This window comes from Anabrus simplex, chromosome 11, assembly GCF_040414725.1.
Source record: "Anabrus simplex isolate iqAnaSimp1 chromosome 11, ASM4041472v1, whole genome shotgun sequence".
Lineage (NCBI taxonomy): Eukaryota > Metazoa > Arthropoda > Insecta > Orthoptera > Tettigoniidae > Anabrus > Anabrus simplex.
Window position 1 is genome coordinate 129,723,769 of NC_090275.1, and position 18,546 is coordinate 129,742,314.

Genomic DNA, 18,546 nt, shown 5'->3' on the forward strand with positions numbered 1-18,546 from the left:
TACATTGCACGAAAAGAATTATCCACCACCAGTCGTGTTACTCTCCGAGTAAAAAAAGAGATTGCTTGTGAGAAGTGTTTCATATGTGGAGTATGATGAATTTGTAAGTTAGGATTCTATTGAAGCGAGGGACAAAGAATCTTCCTATCTATTCTATTGCAAGTTCAGATGAATGAAATACCTGTCACGTAAAAAGGCAAACATATTTTAGAAGAGTGATAATGCATATGCTATATCCGTCATGTTCATATTTGCATGAAGTGATATGCCTACGCTACTCTTTTGCTGGAAGAAATTTTAGTTTATTTCATTTATTTTTTTCAAAATTATCCTTCCAAATATTAGGGTGCGGGGATTATTTGTGTAAATACGGTAGTAGTTTCCAGAACATTTTAATTTTGGAAGCGTGAGCAAGAATGAAGATTTACCAGGATTGGATGTAAATAATTTCATCCTTATTGCACAAAATACACTTGAGTGTTATTGGTCAATAAATTTGATCTAAGTTAAACCTGCACTTTTAATTGGTTAATATGAATTTTGATGAGGTAATTTCCTGTCTTCCATCTCATGATGGTACCTGCCACAAGGCGTGCGTCTGCAAGTTGCCTTACTGACCTGCTTCTCGTAGAGGACAGACGTGGTCTGTGACCAGCCCCTGCTCTCGTGGGAGAGTTCAGCATTTCTTGGATAGGCACTAGCTTCTTTTTGACTTAGTAGTAAAGTAACTTCAATTTATTTCAAGTGCAGGAGTTTTCCCCACTGGGGTTTATTGCCCAAGTTTTAACAGGTTCAGGGATTTGCTCTCAGTTTGGGTTCGTGCTAATAGCAGCAAGGCGTCATTCTCCACCCACGTCCCTTGTTTGTATTTGAATTTTTGAACCATATTCTTTTTAAAAATAAATTAAGAATCTTAGTAAACATTTTTTATTTTTCCAAAGTTTTGGCCATAAAAAATCTTCGTTCCACTATTTCTCACATCCTGTCCTTAATTCTAACCTCATTTTCATTTGATGCTTTAAACTTTTTAAATTTTATCACATGGTCTTTAATTTTTTATTTTTGTGTAATGGAACTAAAATCGCCGTTACAGAATTCTTACGGGAGGGAGACCTGCTTAACAAAATTGTTGATGAACGGCAATGTTGCTTGGATCAACCACATTTAATGCCTGTCACCCGACTGAAGCAAAGCGTTTAACTGAGTGCTGTATGAATGACTTCTGTTAAAGCTATAAGAGCTCGGCATATGAGGTAGATTACTGGTGTGGGTGAGGTTCTTCCTGGAGGGTTGAATTCAGTGTGTAATATACGGAGGGGCCTGGTCACAACCTATCAAAGTGACATCAGTAGTTCAAGATTCCGTGATTGGTCCCTTGCTCGATCTTCCCGGTTGTGTAACCGCACACATACCATAATATGCAGATGGCACTGGCCTACATAACAGTATAAAGAACTTGGAAGACACTCGAAAACTGCAATCCGACTTACAAAATTTATCCGTGTGGTGTTCTGTGAATGGGCTTAACATACATGTAAATATGAAGTATTTATATGGTTCATTTCTGTGGTATATTAGGATAAGTAGATCATGAAACTGCCTAGAGAACAGGCGTGAATTGTATAACAACGGAATACTACAGAGTGCAAATATTAAACTTTTAGGAATAATTTTTTCTAGGGAGTTAAAATGGAACCTGCAGATAGAGGAAGCCATGAAAATTATGAGATTTCTTTGCAGGAAACTAAAAGGCGCCCTACGAACAGCCCATCTCAGTATGGTGAGACCCATATTAACCTAGGTTTTTTCTGGCTGGAGTCCCACCACAGTCGCAAATCTAAACAAAATTCAGAATACAGCATCGGATGGAAGGACGACTGGTATTTGTCATCTCGCACTTTTAGTCTAAAATTACGTGCAGGACTTTTGAAAAATCAAAAGTCTCCCACCTAAATCGAGAGAGTCTGTAGGTATGCAATACCAATGTCATCTACGAGCTGCATCGTAAAAAACATAACTTACCTCCGGGCAATAACGACCTAATGCCTAATAGCCTTGTGTTGAAGCATTACCTCATCACCTGTCCAGCTCCCTGGCTAAAAGCTTACCGTGCTGGCCTTTGGTCACAGGGGTCTCGGGTTCGATTCCCGGCAGGGTCGGGAATTTTAACCATCATTGGTTAATTTCGTTAGCACAGGGTCTGGGTGTATGTGTCGTCTTCATCATCATTATTTCATACTCATTACGACGCGCAGGTCGCTTACTGGCATGTTCTCGGACACCCCTGGCACTAAAAGCCATACGCCAATACCTCATCACCTTACCATCCCCTGGATGCTAAGCAAGCAAGCAAGTTACACAGCACGTGTTCCGTGATACAGGCACACTTCATCACTTGCTTCTAAGAGCATCGTAGTCACATTTTTCGAATACCAATGAAGATTAAAGTTGAAATTACGTTGTGAACTAATTTAGCTCTCATTCCAGGCTTGTGTCTATATCTTACACCTGCCTATGTCATATGTTACGCAAAACACGTTATGCGAGCCGCTTAGTCTGATTGTGAGGGTTTGGGCAGCTTCCACATCAAACGCTAGCATTGTGCCACGTCCTGGGGGCCATCTGGTGGCGAATGAACATACCATTTCCACTTCTAGTATAACGTTCAAAATCTCAAAGGGTCATTGTTTAAGAAGCCTTTCTCGTGGTCAGTCAAGATTTCTTGCGAGGACACAGAGCACAGTTTTCTGCGAAACATTAAGAATTTCACCTTATTTTCTTGACACGGCATAAGCCTAAAAGTCTATACAGCATCATGTCCAAGTATGGGCCGTGAAAGCATTAATGGCAATATTAAAAACCTCTATAGGGATGATACTTTCAAAAAGGCTTCAAAATTCAGCAAATTAAGGAGAAAGAAATACCGTATATTCTTTCTTCCTTGTGCTTTCTATTGAGATGCAGGGACCATAACAACATTCCCAACTGAGTGAAGTTGAAGCACATGCTAAAACACCGAAGGTCAGGAGGATATCTCAACGCGCTAGCAAGGCTCTTGTGATTGAGAGAGTGCATAACACTCGTAGGCAGCTGGATTCAGTCTCCTGAGAGTTGTTTTGTTCACACCTGCTGGTAAGCAACACTCTCTCGCAGGAATTGTGGTTGACTTTTGATCGCATTACTCCTATACAGGCTGAACGAAAATTCAACCAGGTATCATTCAGACAGAAATCAAAGTTCCTCCATCTAGCTCAGAAACAGGTGGTCTCTCCCACAAACCCGGATGCTAGTAGAACTGTCATCAATCTTTCCAAGAAATCCTTGGAGAAGAACCAAACGGCAGTTCCAGCTAGGGGTCCTAATTTTCCTAATTTCGCTGTCGCTCTCTCTAAAATTCCCACTGAGGAGTTAATTACTTCCGTTGAGGCAGCCATCCACGAACTACATACGGATGAGGCTGAGGAGTTGACAGAAATGTGCGAGACTCATAAGGTCCGCTGTTGTACCCACGCCCAATTTAACAAGAGGCGAAAGGAGAGCTCTGAAGGAACTTAGAGATGATTCTGAACTGACCATTTTCTCAGCTGATAAGGGTAATGCGACAGTGGTTCTCCTACGTATGCTCTGGCTAAATATCTAAGCAAATTGCTTCAACCACACATAGGACGAACTGAATTATATGTCAGGGACTCTTAGTATTTCGTCAACAAGCTGTTAACCATAACCCTTCAACCGAATGCACTTTTGGTGAGTTTTGATGTGGAGTCCTTGTTCACTAAAGTGCTGATTGACTTGGTCATGTCTCTCATTGAACACCTGTTCCCTGAGGACATTACTAAGCTATTTTACCACTGAATGACATCCAGCTATTTCTTGTGGGGTGGGAATTTTTACGAACAGACGGACGGAGTGGCCAAGGGAAGTCCACTTTCACCGGTAGTAGCTAATTTCTTGATGGAGCATTTTGAGGAAGAGGCTATTGCTTCGGCGTCCGTCAAGCCTATGATATGGTGGAGGTACGTTGATGATGTATTTGTGGTCTGGACAGAAGATCCTGAGAAACTTCATCTATTTCTGAACCACCTAAATCAGCAACAGCTGTCAATAAAATTTGCTACGGAGATGGAGTCAGACGGATGCCTTCCTTTCTTGGATGTTCTGGTAAGAAAGAAACTGGACAGCTTCTTATGACATACCATCTATCGTAAGCCTACCCACATAAATCGTGCAGATTCTCACCACCATCCAGCACAAAAACAAGGCATTCTCACGACACTCGCAAAGAGAGCGAGATGAATTTGTGAGCCATTGCATACCCAGGTGGAGATGGACACGCTCAAAGTCGTGCTCAACGGTAATGGTTACAGCGATTTGCAGATTCATAGACCCTACATCCCAGAGAAACGACCAAGCAAAGCTCACAGAAGGAAGAAGTGAAGGGAACTGCCTACTTGCCTTACATTCACAACACGAATTGCCAAGGTCCTCCGCAAACACAAGATAAAAACCATGTTTGGCACCGCCACTAAAATTGCTCACAGTTTGAGTAAAACCAAGGACAAATTGTCCCCCCCTTTTACATCCTAGGGTATACGAAATTCCCTGTACTTGCGGTAAGGTATACATCGGCCAAACATGCCGGTCCATTGGTACCCGTATCAAGGAACATGAACGTAATATTCGTCTCAACCAACCAGACAAATCGGCAATAGCTGAGCACGCTCTATCGTTGGGTCATGATGTCATGTTCCAAGATGCTCGAGCTCTTACCCACACGAGACACTACAGGTCCAGGATTATACGGGAAGCTGTGGAAATACGTACAAATCCTAACAATTTCAACAGGGACACTGGCTATCAATTAAGTAATACCTGGTTGCCAGCCATTAAAAATTTACTTAGGTAGTTTCCTTCCCTGCCCCCTTCACTATTGTTAATTTACTCATTCAGAACAAATTTTTCAGATTCCCCAATGGGAATCAACATCTATATCATCTGATGGCCAAGCAGGTATCAATTTTTGATAATGAGACAAAGTCTCTCATAGTGCAATGGCACTGCTGGTGGCTACAATTAGCCCACGCAGTGGCCTCCACGGTATGCACTAGCCAGCGTCTTGGTAGGTGCGCTAGGTACCAACTGATGAGCCCAGCCTAGCACACGGGGGAGAAACGCTGGCAATCAGGAATGAGTTAGCTGAAAAATTTATAATGTCCAATAACGGACCATTTATATTGGTATTATGTCATATGTTATGCAAAACACATTATGCGAGCCGCTTAGTCTGATTGTGAGAGTTTGGGCAGCTTCCACTTCGAACGCTAGCAATGACCACGTCCTGGGGGCCATCTGGTGGCAAATGAACATACCATTTTCACTTCTAGTATAACGTTCAAAAATTCAAAGGGTCATTGTTTAAGAAGCCTTTCTCGTGGTCAGTCGAGATTTCTTCTGAGGACGCAGAGCACAGTTTTCTCCGAAATGTTAAGAATTTCACCTTATTTTCTTGACACGACATAAGCCCAAAAGTCTATACAGCATCATGTCTATATGTACGGGCCGTGAAAGCATTAATGGCAATAATGGCAATTTAGCTCTTACTAATTTTCTTACCAGTTGTACAAAATTTTCATGACATCCAGTGGTGATGACTCGAACTGCTGTGTAACTTAGTTTGTTAAGAAGACCTATAGGTAGTGCAAGAAGTCAAAACATAGAAATGCAATTTTTTTCACCACAGACACTTTTGTTCAGCTCGGCTATAAAATTTCCATTGCAGACTCTGGATCTCTTTCTGCGCAACGGGTCACATAAAATGGATGTGTGTATGTTCCACATCTCCTGGTAAACCACTGGAGCAATTTCAATGAAACTTGGTACATGTATGACTTACTATATGGATAAAAGCACTGTGGAGATGAGACACCTCTAGGTGTGGGGAAGGGGGGACATATAAATAACCGAAAATAGCATCGACTCCCATTATTCTCGTACACAGGTAGGTCTTATGGCGACGATGGGATAGGAAAGGCATAGAGTTGGAAGGAAGCGGCCGTGGCCTTAATTAATTTGCCTGGCGTGAAAATGGGAAACCATGGAAAACCATCTTCAGGCCTGCCAACAGTGGGATTCAAACCCACTATCTCCTAGATGCAAGCTCACAGCTGCATGCCTCTAACCGCACGGCCAACTCGCCTGGTGGATGTCATTTAAATCCAAGTTCATCCACCACTGGGATGCGGGTGGGTGGGTGGGCGTGTGAGATGAGGCAAAAAAAGATATCCAAACAGAGAGATTATGGATATATATATACATATATGTTCCAGCATCGCTCTCAACGAAACTCATCCGTAGTACTGTACCATTTCATTGCCCTGATTATTTAAAACGGAATGTTAAAGTCATCACTTGCTGTGAATAACGCTAAAATTTTCGTATATCAAATGGCAGAAAATACAAGTTAAATGATACGAACAAGTAGAACCAAAGTGGCCGTGACTGAGATAAATGTAGTAATTTCAATTTGTTTTAAGTCAACAGAGAGAACAATCAAACACTGAATTGAAATAAGCCACGGTGAAGTTTGAGAGATAAATTTTGTGAAGCAAATAACGTATTTTTAAAGGAAGAATACCAAATTTACCGATAAAACTAATCATATTCCCATGGAGGGAATTAGATATTTTTCCACCAATAGAGCATGTCAAAAATCAGATGTAAGGCTTTTCAGGCGTTTGCTCTATTAATCACTAAATATCTAATTCCCTCTATGGGAAGTTAGAATTTCCATTCGGAATTGCTAGGCGGGCAATAATTCCATTGTGGAGTTTTTTCTCCCGTATGCAGTTATCAGACTGTGCCTCTTATAATGGGCTTCTGATAAGTTCACCTGCATACACCCCAGCGTCAGTGGGTAGGGTCTGACACATCCCACTCTGATGAGTCTAGTGTCAGACCTAAGACGAAACGCTGGTTAATAGAGCAAACGCCTGAAAAGCCTTACATCTGATCCTATCGCTGTGCATCTCAAATATATGAGATTTAAAGCAAAATATATAGAAGGAGATAAAAATACAATTGAATGTATAGTGGGATTGCACTGAAGAATAACGCAAGTTTCTTTAAGAAACACTTTAAGAAAACGCTAATATTCAAAGCGAATTAACGATAAATTAAGACGATCCTAACCTACCATTAGCATCATAGAAACTTCTGTAGCAAATGATTTGACGTCATATTTTACCTTACAAAACATAGTAATAGTACAAGAAGGCTTTGCAACTAAGAAGAAGATGATATTAACATTTTCTTTGGATATGTTTTTCATGCATGTGCCTGAGAACGGCATGATGGCTTGCTAAATCAAAGATGGGATCGACATCTGATGGAATCCAGCCGACTCTACCCGTTAATGTTGTAGATGTTGATTCCCATAGGGAACCTAAAATATTTGTCCTGAATGAGTAAATTTATAATACCAATATGATGGTCTGTTATTGGACATTATAAATTTTCCAGCTAACTCATTCTTCGTTGCCTGCGTTTCACCCTCGTGTGCTAAGTTAGGCTCGTAGGTTGGGACTTAGCACACCACCCAAGACGCAAGGCTAGTGCATACCGTGGAGGCCACTGCATAGGCTATTTGAAGCCAGCAGCAGTGCCAATGCACTATGAGAGCTATGTCTCATTTCCAAAAATAGATGCCTGCCTGGCCATCAAATGAAGTCAAAGACTCAAGAATCTTTGGCGAGCGTGTAAAGAGAAGGGTATCAGTCTGCATGACAGGAGGAAGATTGTGTAATCGTGGCCCACAGGTGGCCGTATCGATAAATAATAAAATAATAAATTCATACTTGCGACACAAACTGGAGAGGAGAAAAACTGCTCGAGTTTTGTGAACAACATGAATTATTAACAAATAATACATGCTTTGATGTTCACAAAAGACAACATTATTCATGGAAGGCTCCTAGAGATAGTAGAAGACATCTGTTGCTTACCAGTCACATTTACCCAGGGGTTGATGTAGACAGCAAAGTGCAGTATTAGATTTAGAAAACAAAGCATACGGTTACACTGCAGATTTGGCTTCAAAGTTCAAAGAGAAAACTAATCAACAGAGCAGTGAAAGTACTGGATGGGGAAATGTCAAGAACAGCTTGAAATGGGCCCAAAATGTCAATTTTCAATTTATCTTTTATTTAACAGTAGAACTCATTGACAATATGTTCCGAAAGTTTCAAGGATGAAATTGCATCCGAACTGCCTGAAAGATAATAATTAAATGTGTGATGCGACCTTACTGCAACGCCCACTTTTGAAGCATTACTTCAATACTAGCTCGGTGAAGAACGATTCCGTGGATTTCTTTCAAGCAAACTTGCACGGGATACATCTAGAAGGCTGTGATACATACCCTTTGGTTTTATATATCATCTATGACTGTGTTCCGCATCTTAGAAACAATACTAAACCAGCTGCTTGTTTATGAAGAAGCAATAATTTCTTGTTTTGCCTTCAGCTACTGACTGAGATTTACGCAAGTGTTCGATTCTTTCATCATTCAATAATGCTATGGTCACAAGGAGTGTACACAAGACTGGATAAACTGATTTTTCAGAAGTTGGTGAACGCAAGACATGAGAAACAAACCAGGAATGAGGTTAGGTCCGAAGTAAGAACTGTATCGGATACATATTTTCACATGGTGTAAACAGATGAACCACCAATTCGTAATCTGTGCCACATTAGCTGCTGTAAATATCTACAGGCTCAGAGGGATAATAACCCCAACATCCACAAGCAGAAGCTTCCAAAATGTATCCTAGATGTTGTCAAAGCCCACTTACAAGTTTCTGGCCGATCCTGAACTTCTCAAAAAGTGTGTTCTTGGCAAAACCCAAATCCAAATGAAACTCTAAATTGACTCGTAAGGAAACTATGCCCTAAAACCACATTCTCACCTGCTACAGTTGTCAGAATTGCAACGTATGATACAATTCTTGTATTTAATGGCAGAAACTTAATGTGGATGAAGGTATTAGGCTGTAAGGTAGGAATTTTCACTCAAGACATCTTGAGAAAAATAGATTTCCAGGGCCTCTCTGCAGCTGAAAAGTCAGTTGAAGACCTGGTAAAGCAAAGAAGGCAGAAAACAAGAAACCAAAAGAGAAGTCTTGAAGGAAAGGAGGACACTCAGTACAGTTCTGGAGCCTTTTAATAAACGGAATTGCAAGGAAAAAGTAAGAAACTTTAAAGTGCATTTTCTCAGAATCACCATTTCTGTTATTAAAGTACACCTTTCTCAGAAACTGGGAAAGATAGAGCCATGATTTTTGGCATCCCCATTGCTGTGTTTGTAACAAACATATACACAGGGCTAAATTTTAATATCATTCCTGTACGCCGAGATATACAAGAAAAAATATAGATTTTTTAGGGATATTTTCTCAGTTTACAAAATAATTAAACATAAAATTAATTAAATATCATTTTATTTAAAACTTATTCTGTGGAGTTGTTTCTACACTGTACAATTTTCCTGACAAATTGTTGAAAAGTGTATGAGAAAATGGTACCTTTGTTGATCACGGGGTCATAAAATTTATAAATTGCAAAACGCTTCAGTTTAATTTTGCTTAAGTTATGAAAAATAGTAAAGAGATGCATTTAACCATTCTTAACCTCTGTACTAAATTTCAGTTATGTACCTTACAAATTGTGGATTTGGTGAATGATTATATTTGCACATGTATTTCATGCATGTCCCCCCTTAATGACAACCGCGTCAGAAATACTGGGTAAAAGAAAACTGGAACCACAGAAGCCTTGGATGACTCCAGAAATTTTAGATCTCACTGAACAAACTGAGAAGCAGGGATTCTGAACAATACAGAGCATTAACAAATTTAATAAACGTAAGTGTCGCTTAGAAAAAGACAGCTGGATGAATGCAATTGATGAGGACATCGAAAAAATATTTAAGGCTTATTTTAAAATAAAATCATTGCAGAACAAGAAAATAGCCAGAAGTAATGTGGTTAAAAACACAGCAGGAAAGATTCTTTTTGAAAATGAAGAGGTAGGTGACCATTGGAAGCAATATATTGAAGATCTACTACGTCAGAAAATAGATAACATGAGGATGAGAGCCTGATTGAGGCAGAAAGAAAAGGCCCACCAATTACAAAAAATGAGTTTAATATGGCTCTACACTTATTAAAAAATAAAAAAGCCGTAGGTGTTGATAACATTTCAGCAGAGCTCCTAAAGAACTGCGGAGACATCATGAAAGAGAGATTGATATCATTATAAACTGCTGTGAAGAAATAATCATACCACCTGATTTCATAAAGAGCCGGACAATAACGCTCCCAAAGAAAGGAAATGCCAAGAACTGTGTCACAGGTGAACAATATTATGGAAGTGGAAAGTGTTTTTGAAGACTTTATTTGTAGAGTATAATATAATGTTTTATTTGTAATGACCTAACCTGTACTGTGTAATATTTGTAACATATGTAATTGTAAATGGTAGATTTCTATTCTGTACGTACTGGAAGTACCTAGAAAATTGTTGAACAGGGTGTGTGCCTTTTGTGTTTTCTAGAAGGAATTTTCTTACTATTCTGGAAATGGAAGATTCGGGAACGTGTGTCTTCGAGAATGTTAGTTAAAGTTCGCGACGGGAGTAGGAATTGTGATTGGTGAACCTAGGAGGGGATGGGCGGACTCATACATTCTGATTGGCTACTCCAAGCCAGAGTTTTCCTATAAATAGTAAGCGAGGCAGCGATCATGTGATTATTCGGTCTTGTCTTGCCCTGATCTGCCTTTAGTCTGTGTTGGTCTGCGTCATGTGCAACGCCTCGCTTCGGAAATGGCGCATCCTCGGGTAAGCACTCTTGAATTCCATTCCTGCTAAAATTTCCGTAATGTTCCGATTTGCTCTTCATATAGGAGTCTGCCCTAGCCTAACCTAGATTCGCCAAATTAATTATTTAGGATGCCCTAGCTTTTCAGCTGGGCTTGCCTGTTTGTTTTCGAGGCTTCCTCTTTTCTTATTTCACAAAATATGTAGATTGTAAGTTAATATATTTACCTTGGGCTTTGCCTCTGGTAGTTCTGTATCACTTGAGGTACGCTAGATTTTGGAGAACCTGTTCACTTCACTGTAAATTGCACTGTACGACTGCATTGGTAACTAGATGTATAGTTGATTTGAAATTTGAATTTATACTGCTACGAAGGTATTACCAAAGAACCTCTAAGTTATGTATATCACAGAACTTATAGTTCGTAAGTCGGGATTGTATTTGGAATGTATTTGTAATATTCTTTTGTAAATAATATTTTTCAAATCTAAGGATCACGGCGAGTTATTTCGGAATCCACAATCTAAGCCATGTCCATGCCTTTGGGAGGTTCCCAGCCCTTTCCACCTTCCCGGTTTGTTGTCCAGTAGTTGGCCGAACTGATATTTACGTACATGTTGTCGGAGATCCGCATAATACCAGCTAATGTTTTTCTGAGTGTGTAGTGTTCTCTGATATTGTGTAGTTGCTCTTACCTTCCACCTTTATTGTGTTTGCGCCTTGTTTTGTGTAACCACTGTAGTTAAGGTTACAAACTGTTCAGATTACAGAACAATAGCCATTCTATCCCATGCTTCTAAAATTCTACTAACAATACTTAAAGGCCGAATCAGCAGAATTTAGATGACGACCAATATGGCTTCAGAGCAGTTAAGTACTCTGTGTCAAATCCTGGAGAGAAGACTGGAAGTTAACAGGAAGTTGATTTAGAGAAAGTATTCGACAAAGTTGAGTGGAAGTTATTATTCCAAACTCTGAGAACGTTGGGTCTTGATTGGAAGGACAGATGTTTGCTTTTTAACCTGTATAAAGCCCAAAGCACAAACATAAACATCAATGGAACGACAAGAGAAGCAAGAATAAAAAGAGGGGTGCGGCAAGGTTGTCCCTTATCACCTTATCTGTTTAATATCTTCATAGAATTCGCTATTAAAACAGTAAAAGAAAAAACCAAAAGGATAAATTTTAATGGTAAACAAACTCATAGAATTTGCTTTGCAGATGATATTGCATTGATAGCTGATTCAGAGCACAAAATGGCTAGGATGCTCGGTATACTAAACAACACGTTAGAGAAGTTCAGGATAAAAATAAACAAAAAGATAACGAAATTGATAGTCGTTCAAAAGAAGAAGACTGAATTGAAAACAAACATTAAATTAGGCTGTGCAATAATAGATCAAGTTAAAGAATTTTACGTGGGTATGGATTATTAGCAATGATAACCAGTGCCTGATAGAAGTCAAGAGAAGAATTGCTATGGTAAAACAAGTGTTAAAAGCAAGAAAAATCTATTGTTAAATAAGCACATAGGAATCGGAAGGAGGAAAAAATTTGTTAAAACCTTAGTTTGGAGTATGCTAATTTATGGTTGTGAGACCTGAACTTTAGGAAAACGAGCACAATCAAGACTAGAAGCTGCGGAAATGTGGTTGTGGAGAAGACTGACAGGGACAAATGGGACAGAAAAGAAGACTAATATCCAAATCTTGAGTAACGTTAATGAGAAACGGACCTTAATTTATTCAACAGAGCAGAGGAAAGCTAAATTTCTTGGACACGTCCTACGACACTACACCTTTCTCCAGGATGTCTTCGAAGGCAAGGTCCTAGGGAAGACCCCGTCCCTCTTACCTTAGGAACATAATCACTCAGCTGGTTTTGATTCCTATGTCACGATGTAAGACTGCTAATGATCTGGAATGTGGCTGCATGGATGAATCACATAATGTGTTTGGCTGAAGATGGCCACTAAGTGGCTGAAAATACATGATGTAATACCATTTACTTGACGGATACTCTTGTCAATTTATTTTTTATAACTAGCTGATGTACCCGTGCTTCGCTATGGGATTCTACATTGTATACAGAATTCCAGGTTAGGTAGTGTACATGTTGTGAGCAAGATTGTATAAAATAGCATAGCTCTTAGTGTTGCCCTAGAAATGCGACGAGGAAGTCACCAAATGTCTTTTCTCATATGAAGAATGGGTTAGGGAATTTTCATTGTAATGGTATGCCCGCTTGCCTACCATCAGTCAAAATCAGGTTGGGGAGTTTTTATTATAATGGCAGACACTCACTCTCCACCTGCCTTTTTACATCCTGAGAAAAACTGAAATGAACATAGGTCATTACAATGACGTAAGTAGGAATGGTGCGATTAAAAGCAAAGCTAACATAGGAAATACTTGATCAAATGAAAAACCACACATTTTCTCACTTTCAACGAACTGTACTACGCTGCCGATCTAATAGTCCAAAGTTCCAGAGCTGGAATGACCAAGTCGCAGACAGCCGTGACCCATGAACAAACATTCTTCGTCTTTTTTCGGCGGGGTGGGGTTGGTCGAATAGTTGAGAGTCCCAGGGCATAAACTATGCCCTTTTACTAATGTGTTTCCCAGGAGTACATGATGAGTCCGAAAATCTCAATTCACTACACTGGCGGCGGAAAAATCTACCTGACTTGGAAGCAAACTTTTCCTCCAAGCCAAAGGAGAAACCCCCTCTTCACTGATAATTTGGAATAAAATGAATGTAGAATTTAATAAAAGTGAAGAGGAAGAAGCTTTTCTTAAGAAACAGCTCTTTTGGGGGTTGAATTTTGAGTTATTTAGTGAAATGGTGTGCTATAATTTGGAATAGATCTAAATTACTACTACTACTACTACTACTACTACTACTACTACAGAGAAGAGTGGAGAAGACGAATTGCTGCCAACCAATCTTAGGATTGAGAATTAAGAAGAAGACTACTACTACTACTACTGAGCTGCCGTAAGTGTGCACACTGCTTATTCAAAACAGCACGTCAGATTAGGGATCAAATAGCTGGAATAATATGATGAACCACTGTGTTACGTACCAGCAGTATCAGAAAATGCATGAACCAGAGGAATGGCATGCTAAAGAAGAAAGTTTTCTAACTGCCCAGCTATTTCTCACCAATATTCAGTCAGGCTGTTATAATACCAATCTGAAATATGCAATCAACATCTAAATCAGGCTGTTATACTCGGTACACAGCAGTAATCCCATCTATCGGAGCCGAGTGGCAGCATAAGAGACAAAGAATATCACAACAATGGTCGATGTAATGTTATTGTTGATCAATGTTATGCGCTTTGGATATTGTAGGCCTCAACATGAATAAAATGATTTATAGCCTAGATTGTAGTGGCTCATCCTATGACTACATACTGATTTTCATTAAATTCTCTTAGTTTTCTTCCGACTCACTCTTATCATAGTCGGTACGGTAAAACTGAATAAAACATAAGCGATAGGAAATTGTATTCTAACGCCTGTTATGTAGTACTTCTCAATAGGACCAATAACATAGGTATTTAAAAACTAAATTTTAGGCGCCTTCCCTTAGGACTAAACTACAATTTCAACCAGGGTGAATAAAATTGTTTATAGCTTAGACCAGGGATGGCAAACCTTTTCCAACAAGTGTGCCATTTTAAGTCTGGTTTATTATTCTCAGCTGTTGACTGTGCCACTTGTTATTTTCCTTTAAGAAATCCCTACAAACTGTGAGAATGAGAAAGAAAAAAAAAAAAAAAAAAAAAAAAAAAAACGTACAAACTGGCAGATGCCCGAAGTGTTTGATTCTTTACTGAACACTGCCAACTTTACAAAACCCAAAAAATCAGGAGATTTTGATATGAAAATCAGGAAAAATCAGGAGATACAATTGGTCAGAACTGCTTTTTCTATATGCCTTGCACAATACAGGAGTACTATGTTATATTACACTTATTGTCTCAAAATCCGAATGTCGCTATACAAGGCTACAAATTTCACATCTCTATGCCCTCACAGGAAGTATGCAAGTGAGATGATCTGTCTCTGGTAGGCCTTCCAAAAATAGTATGAACTCATGCTGCACATGTGTGAATCAGTCATGCACTTAGATGTCATTACTTAGCAAATGCTTAGATTAATATATTGCATCACGCGCCCATGCGATTATGTGAAGTGCAACGCTATTTTTATCAAGTAATAAATTAAAATTCGCCAGAATTGTCTCCAAATGACTCCTTAGAAAAGTCTCTAGTTGCTATCTTTGAAATTCTGTCACTTAATTACTAAAATAGACTCCAAATCTAGCGACTAGTATCTAGAATTGACTAGACTGATGTGAATGAACACGAACACAGTACGAGAGATCGAGAGATTTACAATCGATATACGCATCACAATATACAGGTTTCAATAAACATCGCACATTCGCGCGCATTTCTCGTATTAATAAACGTCAATATTTCATTTGAAAGCGGCCAATGAGCAAACGACTTCCTGCCACTGTCGCACAATGCTGAAATGGCGGGATTTGAAAACGAATGTTTAAAGTTCACCAAAAAATAAGCTAAAATCGGGAGAAAAAATAGAATAATCGGGGACGGGAAAAAATCGGGAGTCTCCCACCTAAATCGGGAAAGTTGGCAGGTATGCACTTAAAAGGTATTTGGTTGTGATGAGGCTATGTCTATTTTAAGGTTCTGAGCTCGCAGCAGTCACAAAAGAGATAACAGGAAGAATGAAGTTATAAATAGTGTACAGGGACTCACCAAACTGAACTCATCCTGCAGCCAGACGTGGGCAGAATGATCCTGTCGAGCGTGGGTGAGGATCTCATGCCGTCGTCCCTTCCACTCGCACTTATCCATACCACCCAGCATACAGTTGTACATTCGACGTGGGCACACCGCCTGATGGGCATTTATCAGATCCATGGGATACTTCTCGTCGCAACCCGCCGCTCTATTACGACATGGATACTGTAGCTCACGGGCTATGGTCTCCATGGCTAGGTTGCGAGTCTCAATGAACTCTTGGCGGCAAATGGGGCAGCAGTTCATCTGCGGGCGGCATTTCTGGCAAGTGTTGTGACCGTTGCAGCACAGCCCGATGGGAGGAGTCATGTAGTCCATGCAGACGGGACATTCCAAAGCGCACAGCAGGCTGCTGCCGACATCAATCACCGAGGATAACAGCACCGGAGAGTCGTCATCGTCGTCTTCAAATTAGATTTTAGCCACTCCTGCTGCCAGATTATCTTGCGACGGCGAGATAGGAGCAGAGGGAGTCAACATGCAAGGCACAGCAATGGGCTGAAACAAGAATACATCAGCCTCACTCACCCCATCAACACACAAAGGTTCAAGCCCATATTTTGTATTTGTCTCCAGAAACCAGACAATGTTAATGTGATTTTTTAAGAAATTCCTGTTCTGTACCTACTCAATGGTTAAATGTGATACACAATCTGAAATGAGCAGTCTTCAACATTCTGAATAGTACACAGTATTGCTATTGTCTACGTAAACCAAAAATAGAAAGGAATTTCAACTTATTAACTCATACAGGACTAACATCAACATACACTTGACAATGAGGTGTGTCACATCCAACTCGCCAATTATTCTGACAGCCATTGCTAAGTTATTTTTGATCGAGTGACCTTTTGCAATGTTTCCCAAGCACTTTTTCCACTACAAAGGGATGGATTTCATTATGCCAAAAAAACGAGAATATTTTGGAATATTTTAATTGTCAGGTGTACTCCTCTGTTTACATCTTGGTATAGCTACTATAAACGGATCTATGGACATTATTTTTTGGTTACTGCATTATTTATGTGTAGTATTGATGTAAATCAGTCATCCAGTATGAAAGAAGACTATATAAGAATGCAAATATACTTAGATAACAGTGGCGACTATGATTATTTATGCAATGTAGATGATGAATTTTCAATAACTGTCAACTGAAGATGAAAGAACGAATTTTCATTTCTGACTAGAATGAAAAAGTACAAGGAAACGGTACATATACAAATGTAACATGCCAGAACATTGAGGCCCCCCTTAGCATAATTATTCATTAGGGCTGAAAAACCAACGTCCACAGGTTCTTGACCACTGTGTCATCCACTTCAGTTTTCCACATTTTTCTCCCCAGTAATGAGTGCAGAAATTCTCAAACTCGCATGTCACGCAAGAGATCAAGAAAATATTGTGTCTGTATTCCTTTTGGCATGACTGGTTAGATGTCGTAGGAAAGGAGATGTGAGCATTCTCGGAGCTGATTATCAACATGGACCTTGTTATATTTTCAGGTGGAAATGATTTCTGCAAATACTGCATATGGTGCATTAGGAAACTTATATAAATCAAGACCATAACCTAAGGATCAGGACACAGGTCAGTCATTTTCTAAAAGAGGCATTGTGGATGCAGATTATTTTATACCTGGGACAAATATATCAACCCATGAATATTATTTACGACACACACCTTTGAACTAAATGGGGACTCTCTGAGCACGCGGCTATGTTTATTCATTAGCAGTTTTACTAATAAAAAGCCCTTATACAGTTGTTTAACACTTGTATAGTTATACAGTGAATAAACCTCGTATAAGCGTTGCATATTTTTCTTACTAATAAACGTGGTATACGCATTATATCCTTTCAAGAAGCCGCGTGATATCACGAACAGAATAGAATACAATTTTTAGAATGCTCCAATGAATAAGAACAGAACAGTAATACACATATTTCAGCGGTATCTTATTCTCACTAGTAATAATTAATCACTGTTAATAATATTACTAACCTCATTCATTCCGCGCTCATGTCCGTAGTGTTGTGAGAACATAAAGTATGCACGATACAGAGCCACCACTTGGATCTTTCATGAAGTAATTTCTGTCTGTGGTAATGACAATCCAACCATACTCCTTCGTAATGTATATTTCATTTTAAAAATTTTGTCATGTAGGAGAAGCCTGGACATGTTCGTAAAATAAAACACTTCAAGATACGGAGTAATCCAAGCTGAAAACTAAGCCAGTACATAATAATGGAGATTTCCAGGTCTGTCCACAATGGCTGGCTGCAGTAATGTGTGAAGATAGCTTTTCATTATGACAGAACTGCTTGTAATAGGTTGACAGTTTTTCAACATTAATACTAGCTGATGCCTAAAGGGCATGAAAGGGGGCTCTTAAGAATAATGAAAATACATTTTCCTGAAAATTGAGATCATTGTGGGGGGGTCATCTCGTATTTGAAGCATTCTATATTAGAGTGTATAAGGATGGTCTCGTAACACTTGGTGAACAATCTATGATCTTCCGTTCTTTCTAAATAGACCAAGTCTGTAACTTCTGCAGGGTCGAGGATAAGATTTAATTTAAAATCCTTACATATGGGCTGATTATAGCTACATGGTTGTGGTACCTTGTAGTAACGAGTTTTGTCACTATAGCTCATTCCACGTTAAGAAAACAGTGTTTTTCTTACGGACCTGCCACACCCCATCTGAGACACCCATAATTCCTCGTGATTAAGGGATATTATACTGTACTTTGTAATGTACTGTGAAAGACAGATAAAAAGGATGAAGCATATTTGCCCATGAGTTATTAAAAAACTACAT

The 18,546-nt window shown here is 39.4% G+C and overlaps 1 protein-coding gene across 3 annotated transcripts in view; it reads right to left on the reverse strand.

Moving 5' to 3' along the window:
- Positions 1-18,546, reverse strand: part of LOC136883550 (E3 ubiquitin-protein ligase SIAH1B) — a 146,801-nt gene that overhangs the window by 55,004 nt on the left and 73,251 nt on the right. For all 3 annotated transcript variants that reach the window (XM_067155926.2, XM_067155924.2, XM_068229763.1), the window contains one exon: positions 15,673-16,215. In XM_067155926.2, coding sequence (XP_067012027.2) covers positions 15,673-16,035 — 363 coding nt within the window. In that variant the 5' untranslated portion in view covers positions 16,036-16,215. The remainder of the gene's footprint in view (positions 1-15,672; positions 16,216-18,546) is intronic.